General features: G+C 52.7%; 2 protein-coding genes across 4 annotated transcripts; both read left to right on the top strand.

The window, feature by feature from the left end:
- Nucleotides 1–1,701: 1,701 nt before the first annotated feature.
- On the top strand, nt 1,702–3,913 carry S100A14 (S100 calcium binding protein A14). Of its 2 annotated transcripts, XM_027613075.2 has the most exons (4): nt 1,702–1,802; nt 2,236–2,344; nt 2,769–2,915; nt 3,135–3,913. In XM_027613075.2, the coding sequence occupies exons 2-4, from the start codon at nt 2,315–2,317 to the stop codon at nt 3,270–3,272; spliced, it is 315 nt and encodes a 104-aa protein (XP_027468876.1). In that variant the 5' UTR covers nt 1,702–1,802; nt 2,236–2,314; the 3' UTR covers nt 3,273–3,913. The 2 variants fall into 2 exon arrangements, with proteins under 2 accessions (XP_027468876.1, XP_027468874.1); XM_027613073.2 differs by lacking the exons at nt 1,702–1,802; nt 2,236–2,344 and having other exon boundaries at nt 2,634–2,915.
- A 1,031-nt stretch (nt 3,914–4,944) lies between these two features.
- On the top strand, nt 4,945–11,155 carry S100A16 (S100 calcium binding protein A16). 2 transcript variants are annotated; one of them, XM_027611833.2, is made up of 3 exons: nt 4,945–5,124; nt 9,920–10,097; nt 10,382–11,155. In XM_027611833.2, exons 2-3 carry the CDS (start codon nt 9,945–9,947, stop codon nt 10,538–10,540), a joined length of 312 nt encoding a protein of 103 aa, XP_027467634.1. In that variant the 5' UTR covers nt 4,945–5,124; nt 9,920–9,944; the 3' UTR covers nt 10,541–11,155. The 2 variants fall into 2 exon arrangements, with proteins under 2 accessions (XP_027467634.1, XP_027467633.1); XM_027611832.2 differs by lacking the exon at nt 4,945–5,124 and adding an exon at nt 9,141–9,259.
- Nucleotides 11,156–21,246: the final 10,091 nt, after the last annotated feature.

Raw genomic sequence — 21,246 nt, 5'->3', positions numbered from 1 at the left:
ACCCAGTGCTCCTCACAGCAGGCGCCCTCCTTACTGCCTGTCCCCTGTCTAGCCCATCCCTGGCCCACTGCCCTCCAGGGAGGTGCTATTTTTAGATCCTATGTTAGAGATGAGGAGGCAGATTTTAGAGAGGCCGAGCTCACAAAGACAAGAATAGGTGGAACTGGGTTGATGTTCCATAGCCTCTGTGAGGAACTAGGATCATCTCTGGATGGGCAGCTTGGGAACACTAGGCCCTCCTCTCCTTCCTCCCTGCATAGCAGGGTTGAGGCAGAAGAATGGACACAAGGGTCTGGTATGAAGACTGTGGGATGGGCGGTGGTGCCCCTCTCCCCATCCTTCTTGGCTTGAGGGGTGTATGGTTTGCATTGCCCGCCACCAGAGGGAGCAGAGGCAGGGCAGCCCAGTGGGTGAAGCCTTCTGGCGGCTGTCACTGCCAGGGTCTGGTGTCCATTACTCCAGAGGGACATTTAGGCTGAGACAACCTCCCTACTACACACCAAAAAAGGGTCCTAGGTTGAGACCTTCCATCTAAGTGCCCTCAGACTGAGAGACCCTAGAAGGACCCCCAGGCTGCAACTCTTTGAGGGGTCATTTGGCTGAAGACATTCCAGAGGGGATCTCACAGGGGGCTTCCCCACAGCGAGAGACTCTAGGAGGGTCCCCCAGACTGAGACTCCTCAGTGGGATCCAAGTTTGAGGCACTCTTGGAGAAACCCTCAGATTGAGCCCCTCAGGGGGTCCCCAGATTGAGACCCTCTGAGGAACAGGGATGATGAGACACTGTTGGGAGGGCCTTTTCATGGAGACACTTCTAGCAGTACAGGGGAGCCCTAGAAGGAGACACAGGGACAGGCTGGGAGGGGCGTGGGAGACATGCTCCTGACCTCAGAGTTCAGGCTTTGCCCCCCCCCCCATCCTTGCCTTGACCCACACTAACTCGCCTGCCCTTCTCCCTTCCCCCTCCCCATCAGGTGAGGAGGTCCACTGGGGTCATTCCAGGCTTCCTGGGATGTCATCCTGGGCACTGGATTGGGGTGGGGGGGCGGTTAGGGAAGGCATGGCTTTCTGAGGGAGGGAGAAGTAGGCAGCCCAACCTGTTTGGAGGGGTAGTTAACTGCCAGGTAACCCATCTGGGTCTCTCTCACACATGTGCGTGCTGGCCGAGGGGAGCTGAAGGGGAGTTGGGACAACACTCAGTTGGGCCCCCTCTACCAGGCTGCCCTTCTGTGGCTCCTTCCCCACCTCTCAGCCGTGGGGACTGCAGGTATGAGTGTCATCACCCAAACTGGCCCCGGTGGGAGGAGTATGAGTGCGTGTGTGTGACATGGCAGAGTACAGAGTGGTCCCTGGGGACCTCTCTCAATTCACATGTCCCTCATTCCCTCTGGACCACAAGCCCTGCCTCGATCAGCCTCTGATTCTCCTTCTCAAAGCCCCTCCACTTCCCTGCCCTACAATGCTTCCAGGATTTTCCTCCCGGGCTTGACCCCGCAGTGTTGCCAAGCCCCCACTCTTCCCTTCCCTTTCTCTGGCCTTGACTCTGCCTGCTGGTCTGGGGCCAGGGGCGATCCAGACCCAGCCCTTCATGGTCCCCTCCAGTGGCAGGGTGGGCGGGCTCTTGGAGCTCTGGCCAATGGAGGGTGGGGCCCACGCCCCTGGCTCACAGCCCAGATGACAGTAAGAGCAGGGGAGGCTTCGGGAGGAGGCCCAGCCCCCTGCCTTCCCTCCCTGCCCCCAGGTATAAGAGCTGAGCTCAGGTGCGCCAACTCCTCGCGTCCTGTCTCAGCAGCTCCCAGCAGGTAAGGAGACACAGCACTTTTCAACTAAATGGGCTGCCCCCTGTCCAGCGGCAACACTTGGCTATTCTACCCTAGCCTGCCAGGAGAAGGGCTGGGAGCCAGGTCCTAGAGGCTGGGGGGGTGTGTGTGTGCGTGCGCATGTGCAGAGCAGAGGTGAGTGGTGGGAAGAAGTGGGAGGCCTGATCCAGGGTGAGGCCCTCTAGATGGTGGGCCTGGGGGCTGTGACCTTGGCTCCAGGGTGAGGCCCTCTAGATGGTGGGCCTGGGGGCTGTGACCTCGGCTCCTGCCTGGATCCTTCACAGGGGCCGGGCTTCGTGTGGAGCTGGCGCCGACCTCCTGAGTGAGGCACAGAATATCTGGGGTACAGCCAGAGGGGATATTTGAGAAAGAAATGCTGAGCCCTCCCATCCCCTCCGTCCCCCTCCTTCTCTAGGCAGACCATGAGCCATCGGCTCCGCTGGAGCCAGCTGTAGGACAACACAACTCTCACCAGGACAAGCGCACCGGGCACCATGGGACAGTGTCGGTCCGCCAATGCTGAGGTGGGCCCATTCATGGCTGGCCTTTCTGTTCCCATGCTCCACTCCTCCACCTTGAGGGTCTGCGTCCCTGTTGACTTCTGCCCCCTTGCCTTGGCCTTGCCTTGTACCCTAGACCTTGCCTGGAAGACCTAACCTCCTCTCTGGTGTCCACACAGGATGATGTGTCCACACAAGGAGCCCTCCTGGGAAGAGGTGTCTATGCCTCATGCTAGAACCCATCCTGCGTGGAGGCTGTCACTGACAGGGAGGAAGCCTTGCTTGGCCTGTGGCTCAGGGCAGAGGCCAGTGGGGGCAGGGGGGCTAGATGCTGGGCTCTGGAGTGGGTGGGAGCCTCTGTGCCTTCCAGCTGTCTTCTGCCCCATTAGCCAGGGTGTTGTTGGGTGGGTGGAGCCTCCCTGATGTTGGTGATGTCCCCTGCCCTCAGGATGCGCAGGAATTCAGCAATGTGGAGAGGGCCATTGAGACCCTCATCAAGAACTTCCACCAGTACTCTGTGGAGGGTGGGAAGGAGACGCTGACCGCCTCCGAACTACAGGACCTGGTCACCCAGCAGCTGCCCCACCTCATGCCGGTACTGAGTGGGCCCCACCCCAGGCAGCACCCTGACTTCCCTAGCAAGGTCTCCAAGACCCCACCCACAGTGGCCCGGCCCCAGGCACTAACAACCCCTAGCCCTTCCCCTTGCCGGTGCCAGGTAGGCACAGGTCCTGCGTCCTGCCCCCCGGGCAGGGTGGGGCAGGAAGACGGGAGGTTCTGCCTTGCTGAGCTGTGGTGTCTTCCCTCCCCTCAGAGCAACTGTGGGCTGGAAGAGAAAATTGCCAACTTGGGCAGCTGTAACGATTCTAAACTGGAGTTTGGGAGTTTCTGGGAGCTGATTGGAGAAGCAGCCAGGAGTGTGAAGCTGGAGAGCCCTGTCCGGGGCAGCTGAGAACCTTTTCCTGGAATTCTTGAGGGGATGTTGGGGTCTAGAAATAAAAGTCCTCTCCACCTGCACCACGTGACTCCCCCGTCTGCACCTGCCTCACCTCTGCAAGGTTCAAGTCCTCAGTGACCCTTCCCAGGGCTCTCTGTGCACTTCATCCCTGGGAGCGCCATGGAGCTACCGGGTCCAGGAGTCCCCACCAGAGGGAGGCTCGGGGGTGGGTGGGGGCCAGGGTTAGGTGTGGTGAGATGCTGGAGGGATAAGGGTGGTGAGAGGGCCAAGTAATTTGGTTCGGGGGGGGGTGGGTGGGAGGGCAGAGAGGAGGTGGGCTACCGGAAATGATTGGAAGAAGGGGGCTGGCAATAGGGCTGGGTATTTGTTACGAAGAAGGGTCTCTGAGAACCTACCCTTCCCAATCTCTTCCCCAACCCACACAGTAGCTGTCTGTCTGGTGCTACACCTTCCTGCCTCCAGCTCTGCCCAGCCTCGTCCCAGGACTCTGTCCCTGGCCTAGGGCAGGGGACGAGAAAGAGCAGGCTGAGGGAGAGGCAGAGGAGGGTGTGACTTTGGGAGAGGACCAGCTGGGTGCTTGGGCATTTAAAGGATGATGGTTGTTTTGTATCATTTGATTAATAAAAAAATGGAAAAAGAAAAGATGTTGTCTTGACTGGACATCTACCCCCCACCTCGGTCCCCAGGTGATTTGGGGTGAATGGCAGAGTCCTTGGTGGCCCAGGACACGTGGGGCTGCGGTGGTTGCAGCGGGAGTGAGTGGGGGACTCACCTTTCCCCATGGATTTGGCTTGGAGGGTGGGTCCCAGGCCCCAAGTTGGGAGACCTGGTTCTCTCTGAAGGATAGGCTTCTCTTTGCCCAGGGGCTGGTCCTCTGACAAGAGAGAGGCCACGTGTGCTCACCTGGGGAAGCGGTTATGGACCCAGGTGTGCTGGACCTTAGCTGACTGGCAGCAAGGGAAAGGCGGGGCTGAGAAACAGGCCGAGCAGCCTGGGTTTGCGCCCAGCTCTCCTACTGATTATCTCTGGAGCTTTGGGCATGCTCCCAGAGTGTCAGTTTCCTCATCTGTAAAATGGAGTCTCCATATCTCTCACAGATTTGTTAAGAGGATAGTGGACACATCACATAAAGTCCTTAGAAGAGAGCCTGACACAGAGCAAGTGCCCAGAGCTGAAGTCTCTACTGGCCAATTCCCTTGGGTGTCCTGGGGAAGGGGTGGAGAGGTGTTTCCAGAAGAATCCTCTGCTGCACCTGACAGGTCCTAGGAATGGGTGTCAGCTCCTGGTGGTCGGAACGGGAGTCTGAAGGCCAGGGGCCAGGCTCTGCTGCGGCTTCTGACTGGGGCCCACAGGAATCAGGCATTACTCCTGAAATCCTAAGAGCAAGGAAGTTTCTGTGGCCAACCAGGCTGGCCTGGAATGCTCATTGAACTTGTCTGTTGGGGGACCCTGAAACTGGGCTCCCCCAGTGATCCAGGTGACAGCCCTTCCCTTTCTTCTCCACCGACTAGACTCCTTCTGCTCAGGCCCTGCAGGACGAGGAGGGTGGAGTGTGGGGGGGTGCCTGCTTCCACCACTCCCTTTGGGGTGGAGTGGAGGGGTGTTAAAAAAGGTGTGTATCCCTTTAACAAGGGCCCAACCCCAGGGCTAAGCCAAGAGGGAGCTCAGTCACTACCTCCCCACTGAGCCAGCTCAGCCAGGCACTGCTGGGGGAGTGGGACAGATTCTGGGAGCGAAGCGGGGAGGAGTCCTGGCCGAGCTGAGCGGGGGGTGGGGGGAGCAGCTTGGCAGTGCCAGAGCCCAGGCCCCAGAGCCCTGCTGGAGAGGAGACAGTCCGAGGAGGCAGGTGAGCACCCCCAGCCCATCCTGGGAGGTCTGGGGCTGCTGGAGAGGCCCTGCAAGCATTTGGGGCCAGGAGGAGGGGCAGTGAAGGGAGCCTGGAGCGGGGGGCCTGCTAGAGACTGGGCAGGAAGGTTCGGTTAATTGTTAATTTTCCCACAGGCTGGTTTGGGGTTGGAGATTTCTGGTGGGGCTGGGGGCTGGAGAGGCCTTCAGAGGCGTGGATGGGGTGGGGAGACCCCCCCCTCCCTACCCCAGAGGCTGACGGGGCTCTTCTCCAGGGCCTGCGCCGCAAGGCAGAGTGCTCAGGAGCTTTGTCGCAGCTGCTCCAACCCTCCCTTAACAGAAAAAGGACAAACGCGTGTTGGTGGGGGTTGGGAGGTGGTCCGACCTGGACACAGGCCTCAACCAGCTTTGGGAACCGTGTCCTGGGAGAGGTGATGGGGTCCAGGAGGAACCAGGAAGGGCCCAGCGAGCCTGAGAGCCCGAGGAGAGGAGACTTGTTTCCACTTCAGGACCCAGGCAGGTTGTGGCTTGACTGGCTTTGCTTGGTGGAGCCACCTGCACTGTTGGGGCCTTGCGGTGCCTGCCCAGCCCTGTAGGGTTGGGGGTGAGGGCAGGGGTGCTCCGAGAGGGAGCACTGCAAGTGCTGGTGGGCTGGGCTCAGCCTTACTTGCTGACTAGTAAAGAGCTCTCTGCCTGTTGGTGAGACCAGGGGGGCAGTAGGCTGTGTGACTGTCCACACCATACTCCAACTCCACTTATCTGGACACTGCTCCAGAGGAGTAGGCTTCTTCCTCCAGAGACATGCTCTAAAGCAGAGGTGGGTGGACAGGGCATGGGGGCTCTGTGTGTGGATGTGTGAATTAGATGCAGTGAGTCCTGTGAGGGTGGGGGGGGCAGGGGCACCTGTGTGAGACATTAGCCTCTGGAACCAGGAAAAGAGTGAGAAGACGGAGCACAGAATGGCGCTGTTGAGGTTGGAGATACTCATTTGAAACAGCCTTGTAAATAGAGTGACAAGGTACCAGCCAGTTCAGATCACACTTTCCCTGTGTACTGAAGGCACTTGGGGCAGACGAATGAATGAAGAAGGAAAGGAATGAGTGAATGAACGAGAGAACTAGCAGGTGATTGAATGAGTGAATAAATGAGTTGATGGATGAAGAAGGAAATAAATGATGAGAAATGAGTGAACTGGGGCGCCTGGGTGGCTCAGTTGTTAAGCGTCTGCCTTCGGCTCAGGTCGTGGTCCCAGGGTCCTGGGATCGAGCCCCGCATCGGGCTCCCTGCTCCGTGGGAAGCCTGCTTCTCCCTCTGCCACTCCCCCTGCTTGTGTTCCTTCTCTCACTGTATCTCTTTCTGTCAAATAAATAAATAAATAAATAAGAGAAATGAGCGAATGAATTTGAGGTGTATGAAAGGGACACAGGAAGCGCCAAATTCAGGCTTGAGAGTGGGCCAAGCTCTAGAGAGGACGGTGACCAGGAGGCGTAGAAGTTCAGGGACACCTCCTAACACCTAGAGACCATTCGAGACTTGAGAAGAGTATGTGTAGTGGGGAGAGAGGGTGGATTTGTGTGTGGTGGATGTTCAGGGCTCCAGACTGAAGGGGACTGGGGGTGGCTAGGAGGCAATTGGAGGGGTGAGGCCTAGAACCTGGGGGTGGGAGGCGGGGGTGCTGTGGCCAAGACCCAGGGTCAAGGGTCAGAGCGCTCCTAGGCTTTGGGAGAAGTCAGCAAGCAGGACTGAGGTGGGCGGGGATGGGGTGGGGCCTCTGGGTTGCTCAAGGGTGAATCAGCTAAGGGAGGGACAAGGAGAGCAGGAGCGTTGGGGGCTCTGGGTACGAAGGCCCTTTGGAGGACAAGTGGCCCCCCCACTCCTACATTTTGGGAAGGCTCTAATGTACACGTCCACCCCACTCCCCAGGCTCTCAGGCCAGGACCTCCCTCCTGCCAACCCTTCCTAGGAGGGGCTGATGGGACAGCTTGACCCTCCAGCCTGATTCCACCTTGGCTGGTGGCTGATTGCGGCAGGCGGGAGGGGCAGGTGCCTGTGCCCTGGCCTCCAGGGGAGGGAGGGAGGAAGAGGGTAATGGCACCTGACTAACCCACTCTGACACCCTTCTCCAGAAAAAGCTTGGAGAAGCACTTACCCAGATGGCTATCTCCCGCCTTCCCATGTGGCTAGAAGGTGGGGGATGGACTACTGGGGACCAAAAATCAGGGCTGTTGAGGCAGGCAACTGACTGTCCTGGGTGCTCAGCTGTGTCTGGCCTGCTCGGCTGCCAGAGGCCAGGTAGAGGCTGGGACGTGGTATCAGGAAGGGCAGGAGGAGTCGGAGAAACAAGACTCTAAGAAAGGTGGTGAGGAGGGCGGGTGGGCCAGGGGGAGGGGGTAGAGGCACAGCACCCGAAACCTGATTTCTTTCTCTTTCCTCTCCCTGACTAGTTCCCACAGGGTTCCTCACTTAGGAACAAGGTCTGGAACGGTTTAGGTTTGGGCGTTCTCTGAGCTACCTTCCTACTCCCAAACGTTGGTGGGGAGTAGGCTTGGCACAGTCCTTGCTGAGGGGGCTACAGCTTTTGGAATCCCCAGGAATGCTGGTCCTGGTCCTGGGCCATTCCCCACTCAGGGGCAGCAGAGCACTGGTTCGTGGATCGAAACTCTTCTCCCTTGTCATTTGTGAGTGTTAGGGTGTTTGCATGAAAGTCTTATATTGAAGGGCGCCTGGGTGGCTCAGCCGTTAGGCGTCTGCCTTCAGCTCAGGTCATGATCCCGGGGTCCTGGGATCGAGCCCCGCATCGGGCTCCCTGCTCGCGGGAAGCCTGCTTCTCCCTCTCCCACTCCCCCTGCTTGTGTTCCCTCTCTCACTGTCTCTCTCTCTCTATTGAAAAATAAATAAAATCTTTGAAAAAAAAAGAAAGAAAGAAAGTCTTACATTGGACCTCGCAGTCACACACCTTTTTTTTTTTTTTAAAGATTTTATTTATTTATTTGACAGAGAGAGAGAGAGAGAGAGAGAGAGAGAGAGGGAGAGGCAACATGCCCAGAACATGTTCCTGCAGGGAGAGCAGGAGAGGGAAAAGCAGATTCCCTGATGAGCAGGGAGCCCGATGCCCTATCCCAGGCCCCTGGGATCATGACCTGAGCTGAAGGCAGACGCCTAACTTTCTGAGACACCCAGGTGCCCCAGTCACACACTTAATAGACAAAGAGCATGGGGAAAGAATGTGGTTTCTTAGAGTCCCAGTTCCATTCTCCATCCTCTAGCCACAGACCAGAGTGGTCAGGTGGGCAAGGCAGGGACAGAAGGCAGCGTCCCTGGTCAGAGACACTCCTCTGTCTCAACCCCCACTTTCTTCCTCCATTAGGGCCTCATCCCTCTGGGTCACATCCTTCCTTCGTAAAGAGCTTCGTAAGGGAAGTATCTTAGAAGGGTGGTCAGGGGCTTTGGATACCTGGTACCAGGGCTGGAAGGAGGTAGAATATTTATAGAACATACACCTCAGGTAAGCCATTGCGCCAGATGATGCAGGCGAGGGGAGACGCAGAGATTAAAAGCAGGGAGCTTATGTACTTAGGATTTTAAAAAAGTGGTCCTGAAGTCTATGAGTCATGCCCTTTGGTTCAGAAAACACAATGGCTGCATGTAAGAAACTATCCTTGCCTCAAGGAATGCCTGGTATCTGGGGAGACCAGACCCCGGAAGAGACGGTAGCCCCTGCCAGTGCGGCCTGGGAGTCTGGGGGCCAGGGAGGCAGGGTGCCAAGGGCAGGGGATAGGGCTGTGGTGAGGCCTGGCCAAGCAGACCTCTCTTCCAGGTCGGGCCACGGGATGCCCAGGATGGTGGCTGTGTCCACCTTCCCTTGCCAGGATCTGACAGCAGGGCAGCTGTAGCACATTCCTGGGCTTGGGGGCGGGAGGGGAGGCTCATTTGCCCCGGTTCACTTGGGGGGGCTCTGGGCATGGGCGGCAACTCACAGAGTAGACGCGCCTGTTCCCCTCATATCCTGTTATTCAGAAGGCTGTATCCGCTTGGACTGTGAGTGCCTTTTGTCCTGGTGTGAGGGGTGATACATGTGGTCTCTGGCGGCAGCTCTGTCTCCAGCTGGGGCAGGACCAGGCCTAGCTCCTCCTTAGGTAACGGGCTGGAGGGTCTTTGGGTCCTCCTATGTATTTTGGGGTGGATATGAGGGAGGGCAGCCTAGCAGGGTGTAGGTGGGGTTCTGCAGAAAGTCTGACTCAATGGATGAGGGTATCGTCCTTTCCCTTCCCCGGGCTCCTGAGGTCCCTGTCCTGGTGCCCAGCTGAAGGGACTGGGGAGGGCCTAGGTCCCTGCCCCCTGCTCTGTGGCCTGGTCTAGGGTCTCTGCCAATCCTGCCACTGGGGGGTTACGGCTTCTGGCCTCCCTGCCCCCTTCTAGCTGTGTGCTTGCTCCCAGGGCAGGGGCCCTGGGTGGGTCAGGTGTGGAGAGGGCAGAGGGATGGGCACTTACTCTACCCCCTTCCCACGGGAGCCTCCTGATCTCACTGGGGCTCTGGCAGGCCAAGTGCCTGGGGCTGGGGCAGGGCCTGGGGAAGCTGCTGGGGGAACCTGTTGGGGCGGTCGAGCTGGTGAGCATCTGGATTACAGCAACCACACAGTTCGCATTCCAGGCCCACCCTGGTGCCCCCCTTTTCCTGTCTCATCCCTCCTGCATCCCTCCTGCCAGCCTGGGGGCCCAGGGGGCGGATGAGGGCAGGGGGCCGGAGGCGGTTTGGACTGTGAGGGCTCCTCACCTCCCCTGTTCGTGGTGCCCAGGCCCCCCGAGCAGTGAGGCGGTGAGATGGCCGACTGCTACACGGAGCTGGAGAAGGCGGTCGTGGTCCTGGTGGAAAACTTCTACAAGTACGTGTCTAAACACAGCCTGGTCAAGAACAAGATCAGCAAGAGCAGCTTCCGGAAGATGCTTCAGAAAGAGCTCAACCATATGCTGACGGTGAAGTGCCCCCACCCAAGGGCCTTGTCTACCCCCCAAGCCTTTGTCCTCACATGGGTACCCTCCCTCACTGTGCCTTCTGTCTTTTCAGAGTGACCCCCCAAAACAGGGTCTCCCCCCTCCCCGCCCAGGCCTCTGTCCTCTCAGGGTACCCAGGCCTGACCAGGGAGGGCTCGGTTCGAAGCTTCCCAGGCAGCAGCTACTCAGGCCAGAGCCCCAGGAGTCCTGTCTTGGGCTCTGCGGGGCCGCTGCCCTCAGTACTGCTGACTCCCATTCCTCTCCAGGACACGGGAAACCGAAAGGCTGCCGACAAGCTCATCCAGAACCTGGACGCCAACCACGATGGGCGCATCAGCTTCGATGAGTACTGGACCTTGATAGGCGGCATCACCAGTCCCATTGCCAACCTCATCCGCCAGCAGGAACAGCAGGACAGCAGCTAGAGGACCCTCCCACCTTCCCTTCATGGCGCTGCCTGCCGCCCAGCCCCTGGTGCACTTCCCAGGCTCCCCTCGGCCTCCTCTGCCCGCCCAGGCTCCCACCCTCGCTTCTCCCTCCAGACCTTCTGCTGGCCCTTGCTGGACAGGGCAAAGGGCCCCTTTGTGATGTCTCAGTCTGGGGGTGACTCCTTAGGGGTCTTAGTCCCTGGAGCCAGCAGGCTCTGAGGCCCCCTCTGAGTTTTCAGTGCTGTTTGGGGGGTCCCACGAGTTTCCTCACCTGCTTAGCCCATCAGCCCTTCCAGCGGCTGATGTTCTGCCTGATTCGGGGTCTCTCCCGACCTCTGGAGGTCAGCTTGCTGCTTGAGGTCTTTCTGCTCCTGGCGGCGGCAGCAGAGCTCTCCCCTTTCTCTCACCCCCTTTGCTGGGTAGAGAAGATTCCCAGGGACTCCCCTCCCAGCTCTGGGTCAGGGGACAGCTGAGCAGGGCTGGGCCCCCACCTTCCTGCTCACTGAGGCGATGGCAGTGAGGCTGGATTTGGAGTCTGTACCCCTCACCCAGTCCCGTTGTGATGCTCATTAAAGCCTTTCCGCTCCCTGGAACCTCCTCATTCCTTGGTGGTCTTTGCCCTGGGGCCTAAGGCAAGGGGGAATCTCACCAGAGAGAGAGGCCAGAATGCCTGGGTCTGGCAGGTGCTGTTAGCCCTGGGTCAGAGGCAATCCCCATCTGGCTCCGTGAAGGGTCAAAAGCCATGTGTCACCATCCCTGGGCCCTTGTAGCCCCCATTCAGACTCCTGCTCCACTTCTGGGCACACAGTGTGTCCCATTAGGGCCTCTTTCCAGTTCCGTAAGAGAGCAGCTGCAACCCTCAGCCTCGACTCATCCTCATCAACAGATTCTTCTAATACCCAGAGAAGTTTGTGGGATGGGAAAGTAAGGGTGAAGGAGAGGGGTGTGGGAGGCCAGAGCTGACCTGCGGGGCAGGGGGGCGATGCTGGCTTCTCCCTGTTCTTGCCCTGAGTGAGACAGCACCCCGCCCCTCTGGAAGGCCAGCAGCAAGGCAGGAAACCCAGGCAGCAGGCTGCAGATCAAGGGTGTTCCACCTGGGGTGGTGTGCTCCAAAATTTCAGGTTTTTCAGAAGAGGCACAAGCACAGGCTGTTTTATTGAACTCCATTTACAGATCCTCGAGTTTTTCAGATAATCTGCTCAGGACAGGCCTTTAGTGGTGAGCGGTCCCCTTCCTCAACCCCCCTTTACGGTGACCCCTCCCCAGTTACCCTTTGCCTGTCCTGAGGGTCACTGCGCTGCCCTAAGTGGGGAAGAGCTTGTTCACATTTCTTTGGGGGGGGTCTCTATATATGATTGTGGTAAAAAACATGTAACATAATTTTACCCTCAACAACTTTTTTTTCCCCCCAAGATTTTATTTATTTGAGAGAGAGAGAATGAGCAGGGTTATGGGCAGAGGGAGAAGCAGACTCCCCATTGAGCAAGGAGCCCGATGCGGGGCTCGATCCCAGGACCCTGGGATCATGACCTGAGCCCAAGACGAATGCTTCACTGACTGAGCCACCAGGCGCCCCTCCCTCAACAGCTTTTAAGGGTACATTCTGGTTGTTAACTACATGTACTTTGTTGTACTGCAGATCTTGAGAACTTTTTCATCTTGCATGACTGAGACCCTGTACATCAAAGAGCAGACCCCTCAGCCCCTGGAAACCACTATTCTACTGTGTGTTTCTATGAGTTTGATGACTTTAGACATCTCAGATAAGTGGAATCCTGCCATATTTGTCTTTAGGGTTGGCTTAAATCACGTAGTATAATGTCCTCACGGTTTATCCCTGTTGCATACACCACCATTTCCTTCTTTTTAAAGGCTGGATAATATTCCATTCTACGTATACCACATCTTCCTTATCATTCACCTGTTGGCGGACATGTAATTTGCTTCTACTTCTTGGGAGCACTAATATCTCTTCAAGATTCTATTTCCAATGCTTCTGAGATACACCCAGAAGTGGGATTGCTGTTAGTTTTATTTTTCAAATTTTTGGGGAACCTCCGCAGTGGCTGCACCAGTTTGCATTCCCACCGACAGTGCACAAGGGTTTTGATTTCTCCACATTCTTGCCAACACTTTGTGTTCTGTTTTTTTTTTTTTTTTTTTTTTTTTTATAGTGGTCGTCCTAACAGGTGTGAGGTGATATCTAGTGGTTTTGATTTGCATTTCCCTAATGTTGAGCATCTTTTCATGTGCTGTGGACTGCATATCTGCTTTGCATAAATGTCTATTCAATGTCGATTTACTCTCTCTCTCTCTTCTTCTTCTTCTTTTTTTTGAGTAGGCTCCATGCTGGGCTTGGAGCCCAACATGGGGCTTGAACTCACAACCCTGAGATCATGACCCGAGCCGAGGTCAAGAGTCAGACGCTTAACCAACTGAGCCATTCAGGCGCCCCTATTTGCTCATTTTAAATTGGGTGATTTGTGTCTTGTTGTTAATACTGAGTTGTAGTTCTTTTGTATTTTTTTTAAGATTTTATTTTTTTAAATTTTATTGTTTAAATTTTAAAACTTTTTTTTAAGTAATCTCTACACCCAGTGTGGGGCTTGAACTCACCACCCTGAGATCGAGAGTTGCATGCTCCACCAACTGAACCAGCTGGGTGCCCCTTTATGCATTCTTAATATTAACCTCTTGTTCAATGTACAGTTTGCAAGTATTTCTCACCTCTTGTAGGCTACCTTTTCACCCTGTTGTTTCCTCTCCTCCGCAGAAGTTTTGAACTTTGATGTAGTCCCATTTGTCTATTTTTGCTTTTGTTAGCTAGCTGCTTTTGGTGTCATATCCAAGAAATCATTGCGCATTACAATGTCATGATTTCCCCCTATGTCCTCTTCTAGGAGTTTTATGGTTTTAGGTCTTATGTTTAGGATTTTAATCCATTTTGAATTAATTTTTGTTTGCAGTGTAAGGTCTGGGTCCCACTTTATTCTTCTGCAGGTGGATGTCCAGTTTTCTCAATACCATTTGTTGAGGAGACTGTCTTTCCCCATTGTGTAGTCTTGGCAGCCTTGTTGAAAATCATTTGACCATGTAACTAAGGCTTTATTTTTGGGCTCTTCATTCCATTCCATTAGTCTATATGTCTGTCTTTATGCCACTTCCATAGTGTTTTGATTACTGTAGTTTTGTGGTATGTTTTGAAATCAGAATGTGTGAGGCCTCTAGCTTTGTTCCTCTTTCTCAAGATTTTTTTGGCTACCTGGGGTCCTTTGAGATTCAATATGAATTTTAGGATAGTTTTTTTCTATTTCTGCCAAAAAAAAAAAAAACACCTTTAGAATTTTGATAGGGATGCATTTAATCTGTAGATCACTTTGGGTAAGACCAACATTTCAACAATATGAAGTCTTCCAATCCATGAACATAGGGCTTCTTTCTATTCATCTCTTCTTGCTTTCAGCAGTGTGTTCTGTAGTTTTCAGCAGAGGAGTCTTCGGCCTGCTTGGCTAATTCCTAGTTATATTATTCTTTTTTTTTTTTTTTTAAAGATTTTATTTATTTATTTGACAGAGAGAGACACAGCGAGAACAGGAACACAAGCAGGGGGAGTGGGAGAGGGAGAAGCAGGCTTCCCGCTGAGCAGGGAGCCCCGTGTGGGGCTCGATCCCAGGACCCTGGGATCATGACCTGAGCCGAAGGCAGACGCTTAACGACTGAGCCACCCAGGCGCCCTATATTATTCTTTTTGATGCTGCTGTAAATGAGATTATTTTCTTAATTTCCTTTTTGGACTGTTCAGTGCTAGTGTATAGAAACACAACTGATAATTTTGAGGGTTGATTCTGTGCCAGCAACTTTGCTGAATGTATTAGTTTTTTTAGGGTTTTGTACATATAAGATCATGTCACCTGGAAACAGAGGTAATTACTTCTTCCTTTCCCGTTTGGATGTCTTTTATTTCTTTTCAATGCCTAATTGCTGTGGCTAGGACTTCCAGAACTTTGTTGAACAGAAGTGGTGAGAGGGGGTGTCCTTGCTATGTTCCTAGTCTTAGAGGAAAAGCTCTCAGTTTTTCACTGTTGAGTATGACGTTAGCTGTGGGTTTTCATATATGGCTTTTACTGTGTTGAGGTATGGTCCTTCTTTTCCTAGTTTGTTGAGTGTTTATCATGAAAGGGTGTTGAATTCTTTTTTTAAAGATTTTATTTATTTATTGGACAGAGAGAGACACAGCGAGAGAGGGAACACAAGCACGGGGAGTGGGAGAGGGAGAAGCAGGCTTCCCGTGAGCAAGGAGCCCGATGTGGGGCTGGAGCCCGATGTGGGGCTCGATTCCAGGACCCTGGGATCATGACCTGAGCCGAAAGCAGACGCTTAACGACAGAGCCACCCAGGCGCCCCAGGGTGTTGAATTTTTTTTTTTTAAAGGTTTTATGCAACTAATTTTTTTTTTTTTAAAGATTTTATTTATTTATTCATGAGAGACACAGAGAGAGAGAGAGCGAGAGAGAGGCAGAGGGAGAAGCAGGCTCCCAAGGAGCAGGGAGCCCGATGCGGGACTCGATCCCAGGACTCTGGGATCACAACCCGAGCCGAAGGCAGACGCCCAACCATCCGAGCCACCCAGGTGCCCAGGGTGTTGAATTTTGTCAAATGTTTTTTCTACATCAATTGTGATGAGCATGTGTTTTTTTCTTTTATTCTGTTAATGTGGTGTGTATGTTTATTGCTTTTTTTTTTTTAAAGATTTTATTGATTTATTTGACAGAGAGAGAAAGAGCACAATCAGGGGGAGTGGCAGGCAGAGGGAGAAGCAGGCTCCTTGCTGAGCAGGGAACCTGACGCCGGGCTCAATTCCAGGACCCTGGGATCATGACCCAAGCTGAAGGCAGATGCCCAACTGACCGAGCCACCCAGGCACCCCTCGTTTATTTTTCTTTGAAATTCTTTCTTTTTATTAAGACTTGATTTTTTTTTTAGAGCACTTTTGTGTTCAGCAAAATTGAACCCACACATGCACAGCTTTCCCCATTGGTGACATCCTGGACCAGAGCCGTACCTTTGTTACAACTGATGAACCTCCACTAATACCTCACAACCACACAAAGTCTGTAGTTTACATTACGGTTCACTGTTGGTGTTGTACCTTCTATGGGTTTGGACAAATGTGTAAGGACATGTATCTGTCATTATAATATGTTGCAGAGTATTTTCACTGCCTTACAAATCTTCTTTCTTCTTTTTTAATGTAGATGCTCCCTGCTATAAACTTCCCTTTTGGCACTGCTTTTGCTGCATCCCATGTTTTGGTATGCTGTGTTTTCATTTTTATTTTATTATTATTATTATTATTAAAGTAGGCTCCATGCCCAATGTGGAGCTCAGTGTGGGACTTGAACTCATGACCCTGAGATCAAGACCTGAGCCAAGACCAAGAGTCAGACACTTAACCGACTGAGCCACCCAGGTGCCCCTTTATTTTTTTTAAAGATTTTATTTATTTATTTATTTATTTATTTGAGAGAGTAAGAGAGAGCATGAGTGAGGAGGAAAGGGAGATGTAGCTTCCCCATGAGCAGGGAGTCTAACGTGGGGCTCGATCCCAGAATCCTGAGATCATGACCTGAGCTGAAGGCAGATGCCCAACCGACTGAGTCACCCAGGCGCCCCTTTATTTTTTATTTTTATTTTTAAAAAATTTTAGGTAATCCCTACACCCAACGTGAGGTTTGAACTTACCACTCTGAGATCAAAAGTCACATGTTCTACTGACTGAGCCAGCCAGGCATCCCTGTGTTTTCATTTTATTTGTCTTGAGATATTTTCTGATTTCCCTTGTGATTTCTTCTTTGGCCCATTGGTGGTTCAATTTCTACGTATTTTTGAATTTTCTAGGTTTCCTATTGCTATTGATTTCTAGTTTCATTCCACTGTGATTAGAAAAGACATTTGGTATGATTCCAATCTTCTTAATTTTGTTAAGACTTGTTTTGTGGCCTAACATGTGATCTGTCTTGAAGAATGTTCTATGTGAGCTTGAGAAGAATGTGTATTCTGCTGCTGTTGTGTGGAGTAGTCTGTGTGTGTCTGATGGGTCCATTGGTGTATAGTGCTCTCCAAGTGTCTGTGTCCTTACTGATCTTCTGTCTAGTTGTTCTATTATGTGTACAGAGAGAGGCAATGGTTGGTATCAGATCATTGTGATGTTTAGATTTCATTGAACACACATTTAAAACAGTCTTAATGGGGGCGCCTGGGTTGCTCAGTCAGTTGGGCATCTGGCTTAGGTCAGTATCTTGGGGTCGTGGGATCGGCCTCTATGTCGGGCTCCACATTCAGCATTTCACTCTCCCTCTGTCCCTCCCCCCAGCTTGCTGATCTCTCTCTCTCTCCCCCTTCTCTCTCTCTCAAATAAATAAATCTTAAAAAAAAAAATAAAACAGTCTTAATGGTTTTATTTTAAAATGTTGCAACAGGGGCGCCTGAGTGGCTCAGTCGTTAAGCGTCTGCCTTCGGCTCAGGTCATGATCCCAGGGTCCTGGGATCGAGCCCCACATTGGGCTCCTTGCTCGGCGGGAAGCCTGCTTCTCCCTCTGCCACTCTCCCTGCTTGTGTTCCTTCTCTCACTGTGTCTCTCTCTGTCAAATAAATAAATAAAATCTTAAAAAAAAATAAAAAATAAAAAATAAAAAAAATAAAAATGTTGCAACATTGGTACACCTGGGTGGCTCAGTCCGTTAAGCATCTGCCTTTGGCTCAAGTCATGATCCCGGGGTTCTGGGATCGAGTCCCATATCGGGCTCCTTGCTCAGCGGGGAGCCTGCTTCTCCCTCTGCCTAATGCTCCCCCTGCTTGTGCTGGGGCTCTCTCTCTGACAAGTAAATAAATCAAAATTTTAAAAGAGAATTAAAAAAAATGTTACAACATTTAGGGGCACCTGGGTGGCTCAGTCAGTTGATCTCAGCTAAGGTCTTGATCTCAGGGTCGTGAGTTCAAGACCTGCCGTTGGGCTTCACACTGAGCATGGAGCCTACTTTAAAAAAAAAAAGTCACAACATCAGAAATACCTTCTGTAATGATTTAAACTGATGACAAAACAATTTTAGTTGTCAGCTTAAAATACATGCTGTAGGACATAGTTTTTTTCAAAACTCCCTCAGGGAGCACGGAAGTGAAGCCTACAAAGACAGACCGTTACTTCAGTGAGCAGCCGTGGGTCACCTGAGGTGGGGTATGGAGTGCATGCTACTTGAGGAAGCTCTGGCGGAGAGGTGGGCTGAGCTGTAATGGAGGCAGGAGAGGGGCAGACCTAGTGGGTCGGTCTGATGATGATCAGGTGTGGTGTGAATTGAAGCCCCAGGTTTTGCCATGAATAACCCTAGGCGATTTTTAAAAAAGATTTTATTTATTTACTTGACAGAGAGAGAGTAGCAGAGGGAGAGGGAGCGGCAGGCTTCCTGCCAAGCAGGGAGCCTGATGCAGGGCTCCATCCCAGGACCCTGAGATCATGACCTGAGCCGAAGGCAGACGCCTAACCGACTGAGCCACCCAGGCGCCCCAACCCTAGGCAATTATACAACAGCCCTGCCTGCCTCCCCTCTTCCAACAACTGGCTCCTCAGTCATTTCCCACTTTCTATGCTGTGCCTGTTCCATTCCACACACTCAGCATTTCCATCCCTCTTCCAAAGGGAGGGGGAGACTGGGGAGGGAGGGAAAGGTTATCTCCATGTCAGAAACCAGAGAAAGCCCAGGGTCTGGGTGCCAATCCCACCCCTGTTCCTTGGGATCGGCTCTTGTTTCTTTGAGAGGAGGGGCTATGCTCCCTTCACTGCCCCTGATTTGGGGGACCTCGTCCCCCAAGGCTTTAGGATAGCTGGTGGGAAAATTTATGTGGGTGACCCCTGTTGGAAATCTGTTTCTAGGGGTCTAAAACTAAGTCCAGAGCTCTGAAGTGGATGCTGAGCTTCAGTGGAGGCCAGTCGGGGCTTGGACGGCCAGAGAGGCCCTAGAGGTGAAAACAGACACTGTAGGGGCAGTCAGCTCAGCTGAGGCCCCCCCTGGGGAGTGTCAGGCTGAGGCGGGTCAGGGTTGGGGGGGTGCGGACTGAGATGCTGGGGTGCTTCCTCCCTCACCCAGAGGTCCAGGGACCACACTACACAGCCAGAGCAGGACCTGAGCAGCCCTGGGGGCGGGGAGGGGTGCGCGGGGGTAGAAGCAGGTTTCTTTGGGGGCCCCGGAGTTGTGCTGAGATGAGTCTCTCTGTTAGGGTTTCACAGTGGCCTGGCCTTGTGTCTAAACCACTTGATACTGAGGTGGTCCCAACAAATCATGCCCGTGAAACCCATCTGTAGCCAGACTTGTCATTGTCCAGGGTAAGAACCTGGCTTAAGTGTTGAGTTGGGGTAAGGGGCTTAAAACTGCCTGTGTCAGCCTTTATACTTCTTGTATATTTGGTTTTTCTTTCCATTTAGATTCCTGGCAAAGTTCCTTTTGAAAAACTAAACAACTTTTCACCTTGTTTAATGTTAAAAGTTTAAAAAACCACCATCTAATCCAAGGTTCCTTTGGTCCTCTGGACAACTCTGTGATATAGGAATCATAATCCACATTTTACAGATGAAGACATGGAAGCTCATGTAGGTGACAGGACTTAGCCAAGGACACATTGCCGGTCACCAATGCACCTGCGGCCCAGAGGTCTTTCACTACCTCTGTGTGGACTGCCCAAAGTCAGTGGCTTGGCACCAGTAACTACGAAGGGCCAAGAGTGCCCCCTTATGGACCCTGTATGTTGGCTGTGGTTGCTTCTGCTGAAGACCCATTCATTCATTCATTCACTCATTCAGAATATAGTACTTGTATGTGCCAGACAAGGTAGATTTGCTGCAACCAAAACAGTAGGAACAGATACGTTTCCTGATTTTACAGGCCTTTCAGTTTAGAGGGGAGGACAGCAAATAACCACATGATCACACAAACAAATGGATAATTACGAGTGGGGGTGACTTCTGAAGGATCACATTTATGGTAATTTTTTTCCTTTAAAGATTTTATTTATTTATTTGACAGAGAGAACACAAGCAGGGGGAGTGGCAGGCAGAGGGAGAGGGAGAAGCAAGCTCCTTGCTGAGCAGGAAGGCAGACGCGGGGCTCGATCCCAGGACCTCAAGATCAGGACCTGAGCTGAAGGCAGACGCTTAACTGGCTGAGCCACCCAGGCGCCCCACATTTGTGGTAATTTTTAACAAAGAAATGTAACTTAGTCTGGGATTGGGGAGCACCTTTGTGGAAGCCATGCTGGAGCTGAGATGTGCAACATGAGCAGGACAGGCAAAGGGCAGACCAGAGGGAAGAAGGGCTTCCCAGACAGAGGGACCATCATGTGCAAAGGCCCTGAGGCAGGAGGGAGCATGGTGAGCCTGTTTCTGAGGGAAACTGGGTGTGGCTGAAGCTCAAGAGCAAAATGGACAGAGATAAAAGGCAAGGCTGGGGAGGTGGGTAGGACTTAAGGAGAATGTTAAGGATTGGTAGCCCCTGAATGTTGGGCTTTTGTTTTGTTTTGTTTTTTTATTTTAGAGGTGGGGAGGGGCAGAAGGAGAGGGAGAGAGAGAATCCCAAGCAGAGTCCATGCGGTGCACAGAGATCGACCTGGGGCTTGATCTTACGACCCTGAGATCATGACCCCAGCTGAAATCAAGAGGCAGACACTTAACCTACTGAGCCACCCAGGAGCTCCTGAATGTTTTTTTCAGCAATGTAAGTATGCGTGTGTGTGCACTTGTGCATGTAATGTGATCAGAGTTGCATTTTGAATAATCACAGTCTGCATTATGGGAAAGATTGAGAGAAGAAGGGCAGAATGGATGCAAGGAGACCAGTGAGGAGGTAATTTTTTTTTTTGAGGAGGTAATTTTTAACAAGTAATAGCAAATAACAGCTAAATTTTACCAAGTACTTAATCTATACCAGGCGCTGTTCTGACTATTTATTTTTTTAAGATTTATTTATTTATTTGAGAGAGACAGAGAGAATGTGGGGGAGGGGCAGAGGGAGAGGCAATCCCAAGCAGACTCCGTGCTGAGTGCAGGGCCCCACGCAGGGCTGGATCTCATGACCCTGAGATCATGACCTGAGTGGAAACCAGGAGTTGGACACCCAACCTACTGTGCCATCCAGGCACCCCTATTCTGAGCATTTTGCATGTATTAACTCCCTAATCCCTACAACCCAATGAAGTAAGTCCTTCTGTTATCTCCATTTTGCAGATGAGAAAACCAAGGCACAGAGAAGCTACATAATTTTTTTTTAAATTTATTTATTAGAGAGAGAGAGAATGAGAGATAGCACGAGAGGGAAGAGGGTCAGAGGGAGAAGCAGACTCCCCGCTGAGCAGGGAGCCCGATGTGGGACTCGATCCCGGGACTCCAAGACCATGACCCGAGCCGAAGGCAGTCGCCCAACCAACTGAGCCACCCAGGCGCCCCAAGAAGCTACATAATTTGCTGGAGATCTTAGAACTGGTAAGCCCTGGCACCCAGGTGGTCTGATACTGGGGCTGCTGCCGCTAAGTACAACTGTCTCCTGAACGAGGGTGGCGGTGGCGCAGACTCATTCATGAGGTCAGCACGGACTTGCTGAGGGCTCACTGCGTGCCAGGCGCTCTTCTGCCTCTGCCTTCATGGAGCTCGTAGTCTGCCT

Source organism: Zalophus californianus, chromosome 10 (genome assembly GCF_009762305.2).
Source record: "Zalophus californianus isolate mZalCal1 chromosome 10, mZalCal1.pri.v2, whole genome shotgun sequence".
In the NCBI taxonomy this organism is placed as follows: domain Eukaryota; kingdom Metazoa; phylum Chordata; class Mammalia; order Carnivora; family Otariidae; genus Zalophus; species Zalophus californianus.
Note: the sequence above shows the minus strand (reverse complement) of the source record. Positions and strands in the feature narration are given on the sequence as shown.

Bases quoted from the DNA above. Each gene is read 5' to 3' on its own strand.
- S100A16 (XM_027611833.2), top strand. From the start codon at position 9,945: ATGGCCGACTGCTACACGGAGCTGGAGAAGGCGGTCGTGGTCCTGGTG. The intron at 10,098-10,381 runs GTGAAGTGCCCC...ATTCCTCTCCAG, and splicing joins AGCTCAACCATATGCTGACG to GACACGGGAAACCGAAAGGC.
- S100A14 (XM_027613073.2), top strand. From the start codon at position 2,649: ATGCTGGGCTCTGGAGTGGGTGGGAGCCTCTGTGCCTTCCAGCTGTCT. The intron at 2,916-3,134 runs GTACTGAGTGGG...CCCTCCCCTCAG, and splicing joins AGCTGCCCCACCTCATGCCG to AGCAACTGTGGGCTGGAAGA.